General features: G+C 50.6%; 2 protein-coding genes across 6 annotated transcripts in view; one reads left to right on the top strand and one right to left on the bottom strand.

Annotated features, from left to right (window-relative positions):
- The window catches only part of PPFIA4 (PTPRF interacting protein alpha 4), a 53,328-nt gene extending 53,154 nt beyond the window's left edge, over nucleotides 1-174 (bottom strand). For 2 of the 4 annotated variants that reach the window (XM_056511512.1, XM_056511513.1), the window contains exon 1: nucleotides 106-174. The gene's annotated coding sequence lies outside the window, so the exon portion shown is untranslated. The remainder of the gene's footprint in view (nucleotides 1-105) is intronic. The other 2 variants (XM_056511511.1, XM_056511510.1) reach the window with 2 other exon arrangements.
- A 3,786-nt stretch (nucleotides 175-3,960) lies between these two features.
- On the top strand, nucleotides 3,961-17,153 carry TMEM183A (transmembrane protein 183A). 2 transcript variants are annotated; one of them, XM_056511178.1, is made up of 8 exons: nucleotides 3,961-4,133; nucleotides 4,861-4,950; nucleotides 7,824-7,979; nucleotides 10,151-10,307; nucleotides 11,661-11,841; nucleotides 15,039-15,119; nucleotides 15,775-15,930; nucleotides 16,860-17,153. In XM_056511178.1, the coding sequence occupies exons 1-8, from the start codon at nucleotides 4,037-4,039 to the stop codon at nucleotides 17,043-17,045; spliced, it is 1,104 nt and encodes a 367-aa protein (XP_056367153.1). In that variant the 5' UTR covers nucleotides 3,961-4,036; the 3' UTR covers nucleotides 17,046-17,153. The 2 variants fall into 2 exon arrangements, with proteins under 2 accessions (XP_056367153.1, XP_056367152.1); XM_056511177.1 differs by having other exon boundaries at nucleotides 10,148-10,307.
- The last annotated feature ends 4 nt before the right edge of the window (nucleotides 17,154-17,157 follow it).

Raw genomic sequence — 17,157 nt, 5'->3', positions numbered from 1 at the left:
CCCCCCGGGCAGCCCCATGGGGGTCACGGGGGCAGAGCTCCCCCCGCGCGGCCCCGCTCGGGGCCGAGCATCCCCCGTGGGCAGCGCGGCCCCGCCCGCACTCACCGCCTGCCGAAGTCGCTGGAAGCCGCCGCTGCCGCCGCTGCCGCCCCGCCCTGCCCCGCCCACTGCGTCACCGTCCCCGCCTGGACACGCCCCGGCCGCGCCCCGCCGGCCACGCCCCCGGGGGTCGAGGGGTCGGGGGTCAGGGCGGGACCGGGAACCTCCCTGGGGCAGAATCCCCCTGGAAAGGGATGGAACCCCTCCTTGGAGGGGCTTAAAAGACTCAGGAGCGACAGGAATCCCCCCGGGGAACTCTCCTTGAGGGCAGAAACCTCCCTCGGGGCGCAGGAATCCCCCCGGGAGGACAGAAAACTCGGAGGTGGGAGCAGAAAACTCTCTTGTGGGAAAGGTTCCTCCCTTGGGGGAGATACAGGAATCCCCCTGGGATGGGCAGAGAACTCCCCTGGGGACAGGCACGCAGGATTCCCCAGGGGTCTTGTCCAGACGCAGAGGAAGAGAGGCAGGAGCAGACCTGGGATGGGACGTGTCCCAAGCCATGGGTGCCCCGTTCCCCCAACGACGGGGGGAGCAGCGACGGGGCCAGGAGTGCCCCCATGACTCTGCCACAGCCTCCTCCTCCTCCTGCAAGGCTCACTTCTGAGCCCTGGGGGGATGAGATGTGTCACCTCGTCAAGGGACTCCCCTCAAGGATAGTCTTATTTGGGACAGAGGGCGCCCATGAACTTCAGCGGGAGCAGCCAAAAGCCCAACCTGCTCCATCATCCTGCCTGGCACAGGGGCATCCTTAACAAAGAATTAACTGGGGGCCTTGGAAGCACAGCCCCTGGTGCAGCATGTGTTCACCCAGCCTACCAATGAGGAGCTCTTTTCTGTGACCCCACTGGGAACAACTGGGATCACTAGCAGCATCACAGAGCAGCACCTTCCCCTCTCCAGGAAGGACATCGAGCTCATCCTCAGGAGTTTTGCTGGACGACCCTGGGGAGGTCTCAAATAAATGTCTCCAACACACAGGAGGAGGTAATGTGCTGGATCCACCTGCCAGCCAGACTCAGGAACAACTGCCTTCAATCCCAAGAACATTTCATCTCTTCTCCACATGCCAGAGTTTTCTAAGCCAAGACAAGCTTCACTTTTAAAAAATAATGCTGTGATACAGTTCTCAAATAACAATGATGAATAGGATAATACAAGGAAAACATTTTCAAGTAAAGAGGTGGATGCAGCCAGCAGCACCAGGATCTGGTTTATTGACTGCCATCCACATTAATTCGTATCCATTGCCTTAAGAACAGATGGACTAGGAATAGTCTTTCTGTCAAGGAATATCCTTTCCTGCCTGGGATGATCAGAAGTTTTCTCAATCAAATGTGTTCCATGCTGATAAAATGTTTTTGTGTATTAAAGAAATGCTGAGAGAAACAGAGTCAGGCAGGGAGGTTATGGACATACCAGCACCTGGCCACGCCTGGGAAGCAGAAGGAATAGGGATTTCTTGGATTTGTCCATATTCTATGCTTTATCCTGTTCTGGGGAGGCCCAAGAGCTGACAACACAGCTGTGAAAACATCTCACTGTCATTTCAATCCTCCCCTGAAGTTTTGTAACAAAGGGACACAAGTGGGACTGCAGCACTCTGGAGGGTTCAGAACCACTGAGGGAGAATGGGGCAGGGCTGAGCTCTTTGGTCACTGTGTAAACTCCAAAGGAAGGGAGCAGGATTCCACCAGCCTGTCCAGCTTACCTCAGGACTGGGCAGGACTCCCAGCCAGCTCCTGGTAGTCCCCATGTGATGGCAGGGGACACAAGCCCTGAAACCAGCATCAGACCCTGGGCTGCCAGTCAGGATTTCCCTTTGCAGATCCTCTAGAACCAATTCCTCCCCCATGGGTTGGCACCACTCCTTCAGCAAGCTCCAACGCTCATTTCAGCCCTAAAAAATAGCAAATACAGTTTACAGCTGGTGGCCACCCATCAGTGCTCCCACCATAGAGGTGTGGGTGGCACTGGGAGCCTGTGGTGTGGGCTGTGCTAGGGTGCTGCTCAGTGGGTGTCTCCTGAGAGTGTTCCAAATCCTCTGATCATCAGGATAAACCCTTCCAACCCTGTCTTTTTAGTGTCAGTGGCATTACTTTATCCTTGGCCCGAGTGTGTGTGGCCAACAGAGTTCCAGCCTTCACACAAGACAGACCTACAAAACGTTTTCACAGACAGAACTACAAAACTTTCACAATTTTAGAAAAAAAAAAAAAGTTCATTTTTTCTAAATTCCATAATTCTCTTATAATTCTCTTTCATTTAATACTATTCTATCCTCTATTTGTTACTGATTTCTCACTTCTTATGTTAATTAGTCGATCTTTTTTGTCTTTTTAGTATCTTTGAAAAGTAGGAACTTTCGACACATTGTTCATCTCTTCATCTTCAGGTTTCTGCAAAATGTCCTTGTGGGTCATAAATTCAACATTCCAGATGTCCAACCTTATCAATAGGTTCTTCTCTCCCAGGCTTTGCTCATTGAAGCATATCAGACTAAGTTTATCAAAACCTTAATTTCAATAGTTTTCCCACTCTGTGTTCCTACAGAAGTGGCTCGTGGAAACTTTGCTAAATGCTGGCAAAGAGTAATTAAAAAATAACACACTATTTATAATTTTTATATATAGGTTATGATTAATTGAAGCAATTAATTTAAAAGTTACTTAAAACCATTAACTACAATTATTATTTTGAAGTTCCATTGTTTCTAACAAGGTGTGCGTCAGGACAGTCACCTCAGAGTTCCTCCTTACTGGCAGCACTGGGGGAAGCTGCAATCACCTCAGAACCCTTTTCACTGGGGGGCCAGTTGCCTCAGAGACCCTCCCTACTGGGATGAGTGGGAAGGGCAATTATCCCAGAGCCCCTCATTACTGGCAGGACTGGAGGGCGAAGGGGGCACAGTTACCTCAGAGGCTCTTGTCACAGGCAATTCCCTCCGAGATCCACGTTCCTGGGAGAGCGGGGTTAGCTTATTGAGAGGCCCTCGTTACTGGGAGCACTGGGGAGCCAGCATCCTGAAAGGCCTTGGGGACTGGGGGACGGGGGTGCCGCTCACCTCGGACCCTCAGCACTGGGAGGACTGGTGTGTGGGGTGGGGGGGATCCCCGGACTGGTGTGTGGGGTGGGGGGGATCCCCGGACTGGTGTGTGGGGTGGGGGGAGATCCCCGGACTGGTGTGTGGGGTGGGGGGGGATCCCCGGACTGGTGTGTGGGGTGGGGGGAGATCCCCGGACTGGTGTGTGGGGTGGGGGGGGATCCCCGGACTGGTGTGTGGGGTGGGGGGAGATCCCCGGACTGGTGTGTGGGGTGGGGGGATCCCCGGACTGGTGTGTGGGGTGGGGGGAGATCCCCGGACTGGTGTGTGGGGTGGGGGGATCCCCGGACTGGTGTGTGGGGTGGGGGGATCCTCGGACTGGTGTGTGGGGTTGGGGGGGATCCCCTCAAGTGCCGGGTTACTGGGGGGCACAGTTACCTCACAGACCCTCGGTACTGCAGGGAATGCCCCTAGGAGCCATTACTGGGAGGACTGGGGCAGGAGTGAAGCCCCTCAGGGCCCCTGTTAATGGGAGAACTGGGAGGTGGCAATCCTTCAAACACCCCCATTACTGGGAGGGAGCAATTACTTCGCAGATCTTCATTACTAGGGGGGATCGCCTCAGGGACCCCCGTTACTGGGAGGACTTAAACAGGGGGAATCTCCTGGAGCGCTGTGACTGAGAAGACTGTGGGGGAAGGAAAAACCCTCAGCACTGGGAGAACTGGGAGTGAGAAGCACTGCGGCGCTCCCGGGCCCGGGGGTCACAGCGCAGCCCCTCCCGCCGCCCCGCTGACGGCAGAGCGGCGCGCTGTCGCGGCGCTGTCGCGGCGCTGACGCGGCGCGGGGCGGGCGCTGTGGCGCTGTCCCCGCTGTCCCCGCGGGGCCCGGCCGGACATGGCCCCGCGCGGCCGCCCCGCCGCCGCCGCCATGCCCCGCAGGGGCGCCCGAAAACGCCTCAAGTTCCGCGCCGACGACGTCTGCTCCGAGCGGGGTGAGAGCCGGGCCGGGCTGAGCCGGGAGAGCGGGGCCGGGCCCGGGCCCGGGCCGGGGCTGAGGGGGGCCGGGGCTGATGAGGGGAGCGGGGCTGTGAGGGGATCGGGGGCTGTGAGGGGAGCCGGGCCTGAGGCGAGCCGAGCCTGAGGTGGGCCGCGCCGAGCTCGGCCCTGCTGGTGCAGGCCGGAGAGGAGGCCTGGGCCTACTTTAGGGGCTGAGGGAGGAGGTAGTTGAAGGGGCTTGCCTTGGCCTGGGCGAGGGGGGATGAGAGGAAGGAGGACGGTCCAGTCTCACCTAGGAGTGAGCTGGACCCTCTCGGGTTTGTGCAGGCAGGGAGCTGCATCCAGGAGGGATTCCCCAGCGGGGATCTGGACGAATGTGTGGAAATGAGACCTCTTTGCCTGTGGAGGAGGAGCCTGGGACCAAAGGATCAGCCGGGCTCGAGGGAGAATGGGATTATCATTGGCTGAGGTGGTGGGAGAAGGAGAATTGTACTGGGCAGGGCAGGGGCCTGGGTCCCCTGAGCGTGGTAGGCCGATGGTCTGGAGTAGAGACTTGCTGGGACTGCTGGCCTGCACCTCTCTGCTGAGGCTCGTTTTCCTGCTCGTGCATCTCCTCCTCGAGCCTCTGCTCCTCTGGGGACTGTTCTCTTTAGGCATCATGACTCTTAGCCCTTCTCCCTGTAATCTGTAATCCCTCTGAGCCCTGTTTCCCCCTCTCTGCAGTGACGGTGGCAGATTATGCCAACTCAGACCCAGCTGTTGTGAAGTCTGGTCGGGTGAAGAAAGCTGTGGCCAATGCAGTGCAGCAGGAAGGTGAGTCTACCCTGGGGGCCTAGCCTTTTCCACACTACCTGCACATTTTGCTGGCATCTGCATGACATGGGAAACTCCTCTTCCCTAAACTGAGAAAATGTGTACTTTAGTGCTGAAAATGAGCCCATGCTACTCTGTAGACAATCAGGTGTTAACGGCTTAGACAGGAGGTTTTGCAGAAAGCCTGCTGCAAGAATTGCTGAGTCTTTTTTTAATGCCTGAGATGGAAAGGTTTGGGTGTCATCTGCTTGAAGCAGAAAATAACATGATAAAAGTATTTATTACTTTATTACCACATATAAAACTGCAGATAACTTTATTAGCAGGTAAAGTTCTTTGCAGGGGGAGTAAGGCTATGATAATTCTGTTTAAACATGTGTTGCAAGGAGGTCTTGGGAGGTTGTTGCTGTTTTTTTGGTGAACTTTGTAAACAAGTTTTCCTGGAAAGGTAGTGTAGTATTTTGTTATCTACTTCCTCCTCATCTGGGAGCTTTCTGAGCTAACACACCCCACTTGCTTGAGAAGTGGTGATGTTTAGGCCTTTTAAATGTAGCCGGTCACACATATTGGAGGTGGATGTTGCTGTGTTAACAGTCATGACTGAACTTTTCATAAAGGGAAACTCTTGGTTTGCTGCATTGTTGGAGACAGTATACACTTGGTATGATTGCCTGTCAGGGACAGTGCTGTTCATGAACATCCTCTTCAGCTGCTACTTCTCAAGCTTTTAAGATCAGGGCACTTCCCTTTTTTGTGGTCTCCTTTGTTTGGGGCTTCCCTCCTGCCATTCCTATTCCTGTGCACCCATCTGTGTTCTATGTCCTTGAGGCAAAGTCCGGCACTTCAGCATCATGCTGGCAAACTGCTGGTGTTCTGTGCTCCCTGCCCCCAGCATCACCTGCTTCATCCAGCTTATCCCCTTTCCTGCTGTGTTTCTGGCTCACCTCCACCTCATCCTGGTGACTCCAGGTCACAGCTGTTCTCTGCCCACCCCTTTCCCAGGCCTTTGCAGTGCAGTGTTAGGGGTTTCCCCTCCAGATTCAGGGATCCTTAGGATCTCTCTCCACAGCCTCAGGGCTGTGCTCCAACCTTATCTGGTCCAGCCATGACCCTGCTGCAGCCTTATCTGGCCCAGCCTTATCTGTGCATCGTGGGGTGCCACACATGGGGACAGGAGCTCCAACCTTTGGCCTTGCTGCCCTCCAGAAGCTTGGCTCAGAGTAAAGCCGTGCTGGGTGTGACTGCAGTGAGCAGGGCACTTTCCACAGCGAGCATCCCATGGGAGCTTGGCCGGCAGGGGAGCCGCAGCCAGGAGGAATTTTTCTGGGCTTTTTTCCTCCCCATTCTAATGCCCAGGATGGGAGGATTACAGCAGTGAGGTGAAGAGAGGGTGCCTCTGTAGGACTGCAGTGCAGCCATTCACTATTCAGTGCACTCTACTGTTGACTCAGAGGTTGACTTTTCCTTGGCAGGGTGGAGTGGACTCTTCTTCTAAGCCCTACTCTGAGTCCCTGTAGTTTTGTCCTCTCTTGCTTGGCTGTATTTGGTGTCTTAACTCACTGTCATTTGTGTTGCCACCTATTTCAGTCTCTTTTTACCTATAAAAGGTCGTGTGGAGAGGGCAGTAGGATTTGGCAGGGGGAAACAACTGCGGTGAATACATCCAGGTGCCAGGAAAGCATCCAGTTTACAGAACAAACTGCAAAGTGAGGTAGAACCGGTTTAGCAAAGCACTGAGGTGTGTCTAGTCCGTGGGTAGAGTCAACCCCTGTCTGAAGACTGTCTTTCCATCTGTCTTTTCATTTTAAATCCTTGTTTGGTGGCTAGAAATGAGAATATTTTTCACCTGAGTTTATGTTCAGTTTCTTGTTGTTTGTTTTTCTGTTACTCTGTGATTCAACCAGCACATTTTACTCTTCAGTGGCTCTGGTGATTGCAGTGACTGGAACTGGAATGTATAAAACCTTCCTGGGCTTCAGTTTGTGCTGGGTAGAAAAGCTTGAACACCAAAAGACACCTCTGACCTCATGGTCATGTTCTATTCTTCACCCAGGGTATTGGGTTGAAATTCAGCTCTTGAATGAATTTCACAGCCTGTTTGCAAAGCCTTTGTGCTGCTGTGGCAGTGCTTCACATAGCTGCAATGTAGGACCACACCTTTCTTTTTCCAAGACTGTCATTACTGACTCACATGTGGATTTTTCTGCCCTAATGAGCCCTTAGTTTACAGATCAAGTTTTAAAAGCAGTATTTCTGAACAGGGATATGTCTAAACATGTCCTCAGATGCAGAAAAAAAACCAACCCCAAACCCCAGCTGACTCAACTGGCTGTTTGCTTCATAGGCCAGAGTTTTTCCCTTCACTAAATTCCAGGGTGAGTGGAACCCCTGTGCACTTGACACTGAGTTCCAGCCCTGGTGGATTGCATCATCAGCCACAGGATGTTTGTCCTGCTGCAAAAGGAGTGAGTTTTCTTCATGCTCATAAAACAGTTTCAGAGCAGGTGCTGGCTCCAGGCTGAACATGGCCATGCAAGGCAGCTCTGCTGTTCAGGGAAACCATTTACCCCTTAGAAAGAGCCTGTTGTTCTATTTGGAGTTGTAAATAGCATCAGCCAAACCAGTGGGATCTGCATAATGTGCTGGTAATCATCCTTGTTGTTCATTCTTTGAAACAAGCAGCTGAATAATTATGTTTCCCATTCACTCACCCCTGCTAATCTTTCCCTGACAAGGTAATCCTTGGGCTCAGGATTTACTTGCTTGTGTCATTCACCAGAAAGCTTTAAGGCAGTGGTTCCACTGTAGCATCTCCTGAACTTGGATCACCTTTTCCTCTCTGCTGCTGTACTTACTGTTGTTTTTCATTCCAGTAAAATCCCTGTGTGGCTTGGAAGCTTCCTGTGTCCCTACTGAGGAAGTTCTCTCCGTGTCAGGAGAGTCCTGTGACAGCAGTGATGAGATGGATACCAAGGAGAGCATCAATGGGAGGGCTGCCTCGAGGAAAAAGAAGAGCAAAAGGCACAAAGGTGTGGTCACCTGCCCTCCTGGGGCTCTGTGGGCTCCTGCTGCATGCCCTGCATGGGGATGCTCATGCTGGGGATTTACAGGATGGTCATGGGGCTCTTGGAGGGTTCTGGAATTTGTGTGTGCACAAAGAAACACCAAGGGTTTAGTCCCTTGTAAATCTGCTGGCACTTGGTCACAGGAGCTGTATTTGCATAAAGGCAGAGCCTGGGGCATGAAATCAGAACCTGAGAGCTCCTTGTTTTTAGCAAATATCCCTCAGCCTTGGAAAACAAACAGTGCTATTCCAGAGTTGTGCAACTTTGCCACTGGCTGTGTTGCTTTACTGAACGTGGGGTGGTGGCATCAGGTTTGCTTTGAGGTTTAAGTGCTGCTGTCCATGATGTAGTTGTTGGCAAAACACAAGCTCTGTTTTCAGTGTGTTCCAAGGCTGTGGTTTGTTACAAATGGGTTTAAAGGGCTCTTTTTCCAAGAAGGAAGTTCATTTGATCCTAGTGGCATCATAATACATTAATTCAAGGGAGATGTATGCTTCAGCATTTACACTTTGTGCAGCTCCATAGAAATCCATTAACAACACAGTGTAAGCTGCACACGGCTCTGCTGGACTGGGGAACCCTGCAGAAGTTTCTAGTAACAGGTTGCTTTCAGGTTGAGAAGCAAATTTTAACCAGTTTTCTTGAGCTTAGTAGCAATTTATGTAGCACATGATCATCCACCACAGGCTGAAGGGGAACAGCACTTCCTCTGGAAAGGGAGTTAAAAGTTTAACCTCTTATTAAGGAATCCTTCAGAATTCTGGCAAAATAATATCTGAGTGGCTGGAGCTATGAGTCTGGGAAGACAATATCCTGTTCTACCACAGCCTTGTCTTGTATCTGCTACATGTTTATGGAGGAAAAATTTGTGATAGAACAGTGATGCTTCTGGCTGCCCTCTGAGTTCAGCAGCGTGGAGTTTGATGGCTTCTTGAGCCAGAGCTGAACCAGCAGAGTGAATGTAGCAGCAGAGTGGGTGTGCCTGCCATAAATCTGAAGGGCTGTGGGGAAGTGATCCAAAGCTTTCTTTAGCAAGTATCACATGAGGATAAAGAACTGCCCTTTGTATTAATCTGCTGTCTCAGGGTTAGTTCTGGCACCCTCGACTTCCCAAACACCTCTTCTTTGCCAGAGAACTCACAGCAGCTTTTCCTATTAGCAGTGTGCACAAGCTGTGTTTTCCTTCTCTGTTCTTAACCTTCCTAATGCTCAGTATTGTTCATCTACTTACATTCTTTAAAATTATATTTTACTCCTTAAATTGGAGCAGTGTCTGTGGAAAAACATATGGTGTACACTACAAAACACTCCAGGAATGAAAGGAGTGTGAGCTCTCAGTTCTGGCTGAGCAGTTCTGACACCTCTGAGAGGAAGAACAGGCCATTCTCTCAGTCTGAATTGCATTAAAAGTTCCCATCCAAGAAGCTTTAATGAAATTAAGAGATTTAAGAAAAACAAGTGATTGCCAGATGCAGAACAAAATTTCCCTTCCATGACAGAGCTCCTACCAAAATATTGTGACCACTGGAACAAAGAATTTACAAGTCTGGTAGTATCAATGATCAGGGTCTTCAAGTGTGAAGCAATTTCAGTGACCTGTTGAATGTGCGCTTTTGATTAAAAATGCAGGAGATTGGTCCTCCTTTACACAAAGTTGCCTCTTCATTTGACATCCAATTTTTATTTCTCAACTTCAGTGTGGTATTTCATCTGTAACAGGGTCAGGCACTGAAATGGGGTCCAGAAAGGCTTTGTGGTTTCCATCCTTGCACACGGAACTCACTTGGACAAGATGCTGAACAAAATGACCTAATTCTGTGTGCTTTGAGCTGAGCTGAGCTGCTGGATTAGAAACCTCCAGAGAACCCTTTCAGCCTGAATTCCTTTATGAATCTGCCCCTTTGCCCACTTGTGCAGCAGGGATAGCAGTGGCGTGTCCAGCGCAGGGAGGTGTCGTGGCTGTGCGGACACTGCTGGGAAGGGGAGCAGGGCCACGGAGGTTGTGCAGACTGGGCCTTGGGCTGCCTCTGTGTGTGCAAGTAAGCTGTGCTGCCAGGTGTGCAGCACGTGTCTCATGGTGGGAACTGGTGCAGATGTGATGTCCTCAGCTAATACACCCTCACTGCCTTTAGAAGACGCTGAAGGGGGAGGAGGAGAGGAATATCCCATCGACATCTGGCTGCTCCTGGCTTCCTACATCCGCCCTGAGGACATCGTGCGGTTCTCTCTCATCTGCAAGAAAGCCTGGACTGTCACTTGCACTGCTGCCTTTTGGACCAGGCTCTACAGAAGGTGAGACTCAAGAGGATTTTTAAACTGGTTGTGAGAGGTTTCAGTAGACAGCAGTTCTCTGCAGAGCTGGAAATAAGGGAATATATTCCCTGTAGGCCTGGTCTCTGTGTTTGCGCATGGTGATGTGGGCCTCTCTTGGCAGGGGGCTGTGGAATATTCTTCTCCCTCAAAGCTGGGAGAGCTGGGGTTGTTCATTCTGGAGAAGAGAAGGCTTGGAGAAGACCTCCCTGTGGCCTTCCAGTAACTTAAGGGGACTTATAAAAGGGAGGCAGAGGGACTTTTTATATGAGTGGGTGGTGACAGGGCAAGGAGCAATGGTTTTAAACTGAGGGCAGAGGGCAGAGTTAGATTGGGTGTTAGGAAAAAGTGAAGGCAGTGAGGTCCTGGCACAGATTGCCCAGAGAAACTGTGGCTGTCCCATCCCTGGAATTGTCCGAGGCAAGGTTGGAGCCCCTTGGGATAGTGGAAGATGTCCCTGCCCATGGCAGGGAGTGGAATGAGCTGAGCTTTAAGGTCCCTTCCAGCCCAGACTGTTGTAAGATTCTAGTATTACATCTGCTTTGGGTCTGGAAATGGATCTTTGTGGTGTATTCCCTGTAAAATCTCAGTGTCCTTTTCTGCTTGTCATGGCCCAACACTTGTGTATGTCAACCTCTCCAAGTGAGTATGACATGGTCAGTGCTGAAAGACAAACATCACTGATGGACAACTTGCCCTGCCTCAAGCTCTGATCACAGCCACCTCCCTGTAATTGGGGCATTTTGCACCTGTACAGTGACATGAGTAAGTGAAAGCAAGGAGGGCAAAAAGGATATAAATCCTTCTGTCCCAGTGCATACCACTGGGATATTCCTTCAGGAGAGAATATTTTCTTTACCCAGCTCTACATGTTGCTCAGGAGGCACAAGCAACAGGGGCACAGAGTAGAGAGTAGCTGTGGTCATCCTTGCCCCTGTTTTTTTGTGTGACATTCCCTAGCAAAGGCTCCTTTGGAAAGTGATCAAGGAATAGCCCTTGAGTGCAGGCATTCAGGCTGCTCAGGCAGTGCTGAGAGCTGCAGCCAGCTCAGCTGGGAGTCCCTGGGAACCTGAAGCAACGTGCAGACCTTTGTGCAGCCTGCAGCTACATCCCTGGCTGGTCTCTGGACAAACTGGGAACTGTTGGAAATCGTAGCAGGGTGTGTGGGCTGGGAGCTGCTGGTGCGGGTCCGGGCTTTGAGGCTGCCCTGTGGTGTCCTGTCTGGCAGCCCTCGGTTGCCCGGAGTGCTGTGGCTGTTGAGATGTGGCGTTTGTGCCCGGCGTGGCTGTGTCCCTGGCTGTGCCCTGGAGCTGCCAGCCGTGCTGTGTTCTGCAGGCACTACAGCCTGGACGCGTACCTGCCGCTGCGCCTGCGCCCCGAGTCCATGGAGAAGCTGCACTGCCTGCGCGCCTGCGTCATCCGCTCCCTGTTCCACATGTACGAGCCCTTCGCCGCGCGCCTCTCCAGGAACCCCGCCATCCCCGACTCTACTCCCAGCACTTTAAAGAATTCCAGAGTAAGTGGCATCCCTCAGGAGCTGCTATTTGTCTGAGGTGTTGCTGTTTCTGTTTGGTTTGCTTTTTCTTTCTAGAAGAAAAACAGATGTGGAGGTGGTCACCAGTGAAGCTGGGGTGTAGGATGATCACTAACTGGGTATTCTCAGTGGGATTTGTAAAAGTGGGCTGCTTACTTGTACTTGTAGAGTTACTCTTTGGAGTAACTTCTGCCTAATCCTACACCACACCGTTTTAACCAGCAAAAGGCTTCACTGGATGTCAGAACTGCCAGGGATGTTTGCAGCTCTCCCCTCCTCTGAACAAGGCTCCATAGGATGAGCTTTCATCTGTTTTGCTTTATTCTGACACTGTCTGCCAGAGTACGTGTCCTCTCTGTAACAGGCCTCTGGAGAGCTCAGGAGTGACACTGATGTCAGGAGTTGTGTCACCCTGCTTTCCTGCATGTCACCCTGCTTTCCTTTCATGCACCATGATCTGGTGCGTGGGTGAGGCGGGGTGGTGACACTGGTGTGAGCATGGCAAAAGTGCAGAGGCAGTGTCTGCTTTGGGATTGAGCTGCACTCGTATTGGGTTGTGAAGTGTTTGTCTGTGGTTTGGGCAGGTAATTCCCTGGGCTGTCCCAGCTTCGTTCCTCTTCAATTGCTGTTGACCATTAACTCTGAAATGCCTTTGTGTCTCTTGTTTGGTTTTAACTTGCAACTGGCCAATACTCTGAGAGCAGCTTAAGCAACAATGTGAATTCTCCACCCTCCAAATCCAAGGTCAAAAACCGTGAATGAGATTAAATGAGGTCTTTGGAACCAAACTGAAGTGGGTTTCATTGAGGAGTTATTCTTTCTTTTCTATTCAAAATAGAGGAGCCTCATCTATCTGTACATGACATCCCACCTTTCTTCCTTCCTCTCCCTGTCACAGGCTGTCATAGGCTCAGCATCCAGCAGCACACAGGAGATGGTGCTGCAGCACAGGGAAAAGCACATGGCTCTGTGTGCAGTCTTACCTCTGCATCCAGAGCTCCTCCTTCTCTTCCTGAGTCCCCAGGCTGGGGATCTTCATTCTTACCAAGCGAAAAAGCAAGACACTTTGAGGAAATTGCAGTAGTCCTGAGCCCAAGCTCCCACTGCTCGTGGCTGTAGCAGCTGGAACCCCGAGGTGGTGCTGGCAGGGTCGGCATTTTGGGAGGATTCCTGGTGACATCATAACGGCTTTGGTGCCCACTGCTAGTGCTTCTCCTGTATAAACAGTTGGAGGAGCATCCTTTAAATGCAGTCTTTCATTGTTCAGCTTTTAAAAAAGGAAATTAAATGGGGATGAGACTTTGTCAGAGCAGTAGAGGTTTGACCTAACCCCTTGCAGCATGTAAGAGCCATCCTGAGTCTGGTCTTGCTGTACTACTGCACTGCAGGACTCTGAGCTCCACTTGTGTGACTGTGCACAGAAATTCCTCAGCACAGAGGGTTTGGAGGAGGACCTGGCACTGACTCCCCACATTCTGGCTTTCCTGAGCTTTGGTTGTACCTTTGTAGGTTGCTGACACTAACAGCAACACCTACCTTAACTGCATGTGGCTAGAGGAGAGCCCAGCCCTGGGTGTGATCCAACCTAGCTTTTCCTCTTTAATTTCCTTTTTTCTTTCCCTAGCCTAGCTTGTGTGGGACACTGGAGCCGTTATGGTGTCAGCAGAGGTGTTTGCCCTTTAAAGACACCCCATTATTTTGGGCGGAGCGGCAGCCGCACGGCGGATGTGAAGGGCAGGACGGCTGACCCGAGGACGACATCCTCTGCCCCTTAGGAGGTACTGACCTTTTGTGCTTCACTACTTGCCATGACCAAACAGGTTGCTAGACCAGGCTGTCTCTGCAGGTGAACTACAAATGCTACTGATGGTGGAGTTAAACTCAGCAGCATCTGCTGCTCATCTGAGTTAAAAGGTCTGGAGAATGTTTTTACTGGAAAAAACCTGAGGGCTGCTTCCTCCTATGTGGAGGTTATTCCTTGCATGTTTCTGAGCTTTACTCCACAGAGCTTTGTTGTTCACCTCATGAAGATTGTGGAGAAAAAAAGTCGTTTAAGGATTCTTGTTTATTGGTATGACTCAGAGTTGAAGTAGAGAATCTTGTATCCCCTTTGGCTTCTTCAGAGTCCCTGTGGTGGAAGCTGGCTCTGGCTTCATTTTATTAAGATCACTCCATTCTGGAATGAAGTTAAATGTGTGCTTTGCCCACAACCCAGTCAGACCTCTCTTCAGGAGAGACTGTGTATGGATCACAGGGAGTTCTCTTTGCCCACATTATTCCTTCTTTTCCTGCTGCCACTGATGAAAGATGAGGCCAGCTGTGGTGGGCTGGCATCTGTAGTGTGGAATCTTTGAGGAATGGATGGACTGACTTGCCAGGTACTTTCCTTGGCTGTTGAAGGCTGGTTGCTTGTATTGTGACTGGTAGGCAGGGATTTCCCTCCTACAGGAGTTCTTCTGAGCCTCCTGCTCTAGTGAGCTCCTGGGCAGGTGCCTGTGGCTCACACAGTGATAACCAAGTGAAATTGGTTATGTCCTGGTGTATGCCCGTGTGGGAGGGCAGTGTTGGTGACTTCTGAGGCTGTTTGAGGCTGGTTTCTCATTTTCATTTGAAAAGGCACAGAAGGTTGGTCAGACTGTGCTGTCCTGGCAGTGGTTCTGGAATCGAAACAATGACAGTCAGTGCTGATGATGGCAAGGTTAAGGTTTCCATTTGACACCACAGAGGCTTAGGAACTTCTTCATCCATCACCTCATAGCTCATGTCGTGGTCTTTGTATTTCCCTTTGGATCCTTTCCTTCTCAATCCTTATTCCGTTCTCTGTTGTTCCTCACTTTAACTTTGTTTGGAACCCAGTTTAATGGGAGCTGCTGGTGGGTGGAGGGAATGGGTGAATCTGCACTACTCATTCCTGTCCTAGGAAAGGGAAAAATGGCACAACAGGATTTTGCTGTTTGGCACATCAGTGACTGCGTGTTGCATGAGGAGTTGGCCAGCTTGAAACTGGGAGATCTACACTGCTGAGAGGTTCTTTGAACATAATTAATTTGAATAAGTGGCTCCTAATTGCTCCTATGTAATTGTGTTTGCAATTGGAAACCTTTATGATCTGTTAGAACTTACTTAAAGTGGTGCTTCTAAGGGTTCCATAATTTTGTGTTTCTTTTTTTCCACCTCAGTGTCTGCTTTTCTGGTGCAAAAAGATTGTAGGGAACAGACAAGAAGCAATGTGGGAATTCAACTTCAAGTTCAAAAAGCAGGTATGAAAGAGCCAGATCAGCTGTGACTTTTGTTTGAAGTAGAAATTCTTTATCTGGAGGGATAGGGAAGTGGAAACTTTTTGTCCATTCAGACAATAAATGCAAACTGATTCCCATGGTAAACTAAAGCACACTGTGGATCTACACTCAGTTTTCAGTCTGTGGTACCAAGACATTTTGAATCCCACATTTTTATTTCCTCCTTTGGTATCTTTTCCCTGCTATAGGATGTGGATCATTTTTTACACCAATTAATCTCACCATTGGGTCATCACTACTGATTGTTACCAAAATCCAGACTGCCTGACTGCAGTGGTCAAAATGTTGACCAAAATCTGAAACTTCTTTTTATGCCATTGCCAAGATTTCTCAGAAAAGTGAAGACAGTCAGCACTGCCAGGGAAAGCCTCCAGTAGTGAGTCTTGGGAGAAGAGAAGCCAGTAATTTCAGGCAACCACGGGAATGGTGCAGCTTTCCCCTCCAAAGGAATGGTCCTGAAAATTGCCCACCCTGAGTGATGGCATTTTGTTGTTAATGTGATGCTTTGCCCAAACACCTGGGGAGGAGGAGACACCCTGGCAGGCTGCACTGGGGAGGAGCAGCCAAACCCAGCAGAGGCTCCTGCTTTGCTAAATCAGCCTCTCTTTCTTTCAAGTCTCCCAGATTTAAGAGCAAGTGTTGCAAAGGTCTCCAGCCCCCAATCCAGTATGAGGAAGTGCACACAAACCCTGATCAGGATTGCTGCCTGCTGCAGATCACCACCTTCAACTTCATCTTCGTGCCAATTGTCATGGGCATGACCTTCACTTTGGTGAGTGGGAGAAAGCTTCCAGGTTTTGCAGATGAGGTTCCTGTAAGGACATGAAGAGGGCACCTGGAATCTCCTGTGTTGGAAGGGACCCACAGGGATCATCAAGCCCAGCTCCTGGCTCTGCACAGAACAACCCCAAGAATCCCGCCCAGTGCCTCTTTTGGGCTGTATAAATCCTACTGCTCTATCAGCAAACCAGCTCTGGGAATCATGTGGTTAATGAAGAGAGGAAATGCTCAGAATCTCAGTTTAACTTCTCCATTTCCATTAGCTCTTCCCTCTTTGGTGCAGTGAATAGAAAGGATGTAGAGAATCTGCCAGGAACTGTTGTTGTGCAGTGTCTGGGGGCAGGTCAGTTACAGGAAACAGGAAGCAGCACAAGTGGAAGAGTGCCTCTCACAGCAAAATATCTCTTTATGGCAATAAATTCTGAGAGGAAAATCCCACATGAGCAAACTCTTTGAATGTGTGTTTGGTCCCTGGTTGGGAGTCAGGGTTTCAGAAGTGGCAAGTGCTCAGGAGAGGTTCAGTCTTGCCTCACTTAGGAGTTGGGCAGTGAGTTCCAGACTTCTGACAACCACTTGCTTCCAGGTTCACTTAGAATCAGACTCATAAAATTACTTAAATTGGAAAATTTAAGAGTCTCAGCACTGCTGTGTTCACCCCTAACCACATCTTGCCTTTTGAACACTGCTAGGGGTGTGACTCTACCACTGCCCAGGCAGTTCCAGTGTTCTTTTACAACCCTTAGTGATTATTTGGGGCTGCCAGCCAGAGAGTTTGAATCTAGTGCTGTAGCCTTGAGAGTGTGACTGAAACATCTTAGACTTGCACAGTTCAGAGGAATTGATAAAGCCTAGAAGTGTTGTGTTGAGAGCTCTCTTGGCCACTGTGACTTTGTGAAGCAGCTCTGGTCTCCTCTCTTGCAGTTCTCCATCTCGGTGAGCACGGACATGCGGCACCACCGCGTGCGCCTGATGTTCCAGGACACGCCCGTGCGCAACGGGAAGAAGCCGCGCCTGGAGCAGGGGGTGCAGGTGGTGCTGGACCCTGTGCACAGTGTCAGGCTCCTGGATTGGTGGCACCCACAGTACCCCTTCTCCCCAAAGGCTTAGTGCTCTCCTGAGGCTGCAGGAGCCTGAATCTGGCAGGCTGAAGAGAATTTCTAGGAACCAGGAAATCTTGTTTTTATTTCTGAAATAAATTCTGCAGTCTCCTTGCAAGTGA

The sequence above is a fragment of the Oenanthe melanoleuca genome, chromosome 26, assembly GCF_029582105.1.
Source record: "Oenanthe melanoleuca isolate GR-GAL-2019-014 chromosome 26, OMel1.0, whole genome shotgun sequence".
NCBI lineage: Eukaryota > Metazoa > Chordata > Aves > Passeriformes > Muscicapidae > Oenanthe > Oenanthe melanoleuca.
The sequence above is the reverse complement of the archived record's forward strand: the minus strand, read 5'-3'. Positions and strand labels throughout refer to the sequence as shown.

What these genes read in the sequence shown, in the direction of transcription:
- TMEM183A (XM_056511177.1), top strand. Translation starts at nt 4,037, where the DNA reads ATGGCCCCGCGCGGCCGCCCCGCCGCCGCCGCCATGCCCCGCAGGGGC. An exon ending in CAATGCAGTGCAGCAGGAAG is followed by an intron (nt 4,951 to 7,823) that starts GTGAGTCTACCC and finishes TTTTCATTCCAG; the next exon opens with TAAAATCCCTGTGTGGCTTG. An exon ending in ACTTCAAGTTCAAAAAGCAG is followed by an intron (nt 15,120 to 15,774) that starts GTATGAAAGAGC and finishes CTTTCTTTCAAG; the next exon opens with TCTCCCAGATTTAAGAGCAA.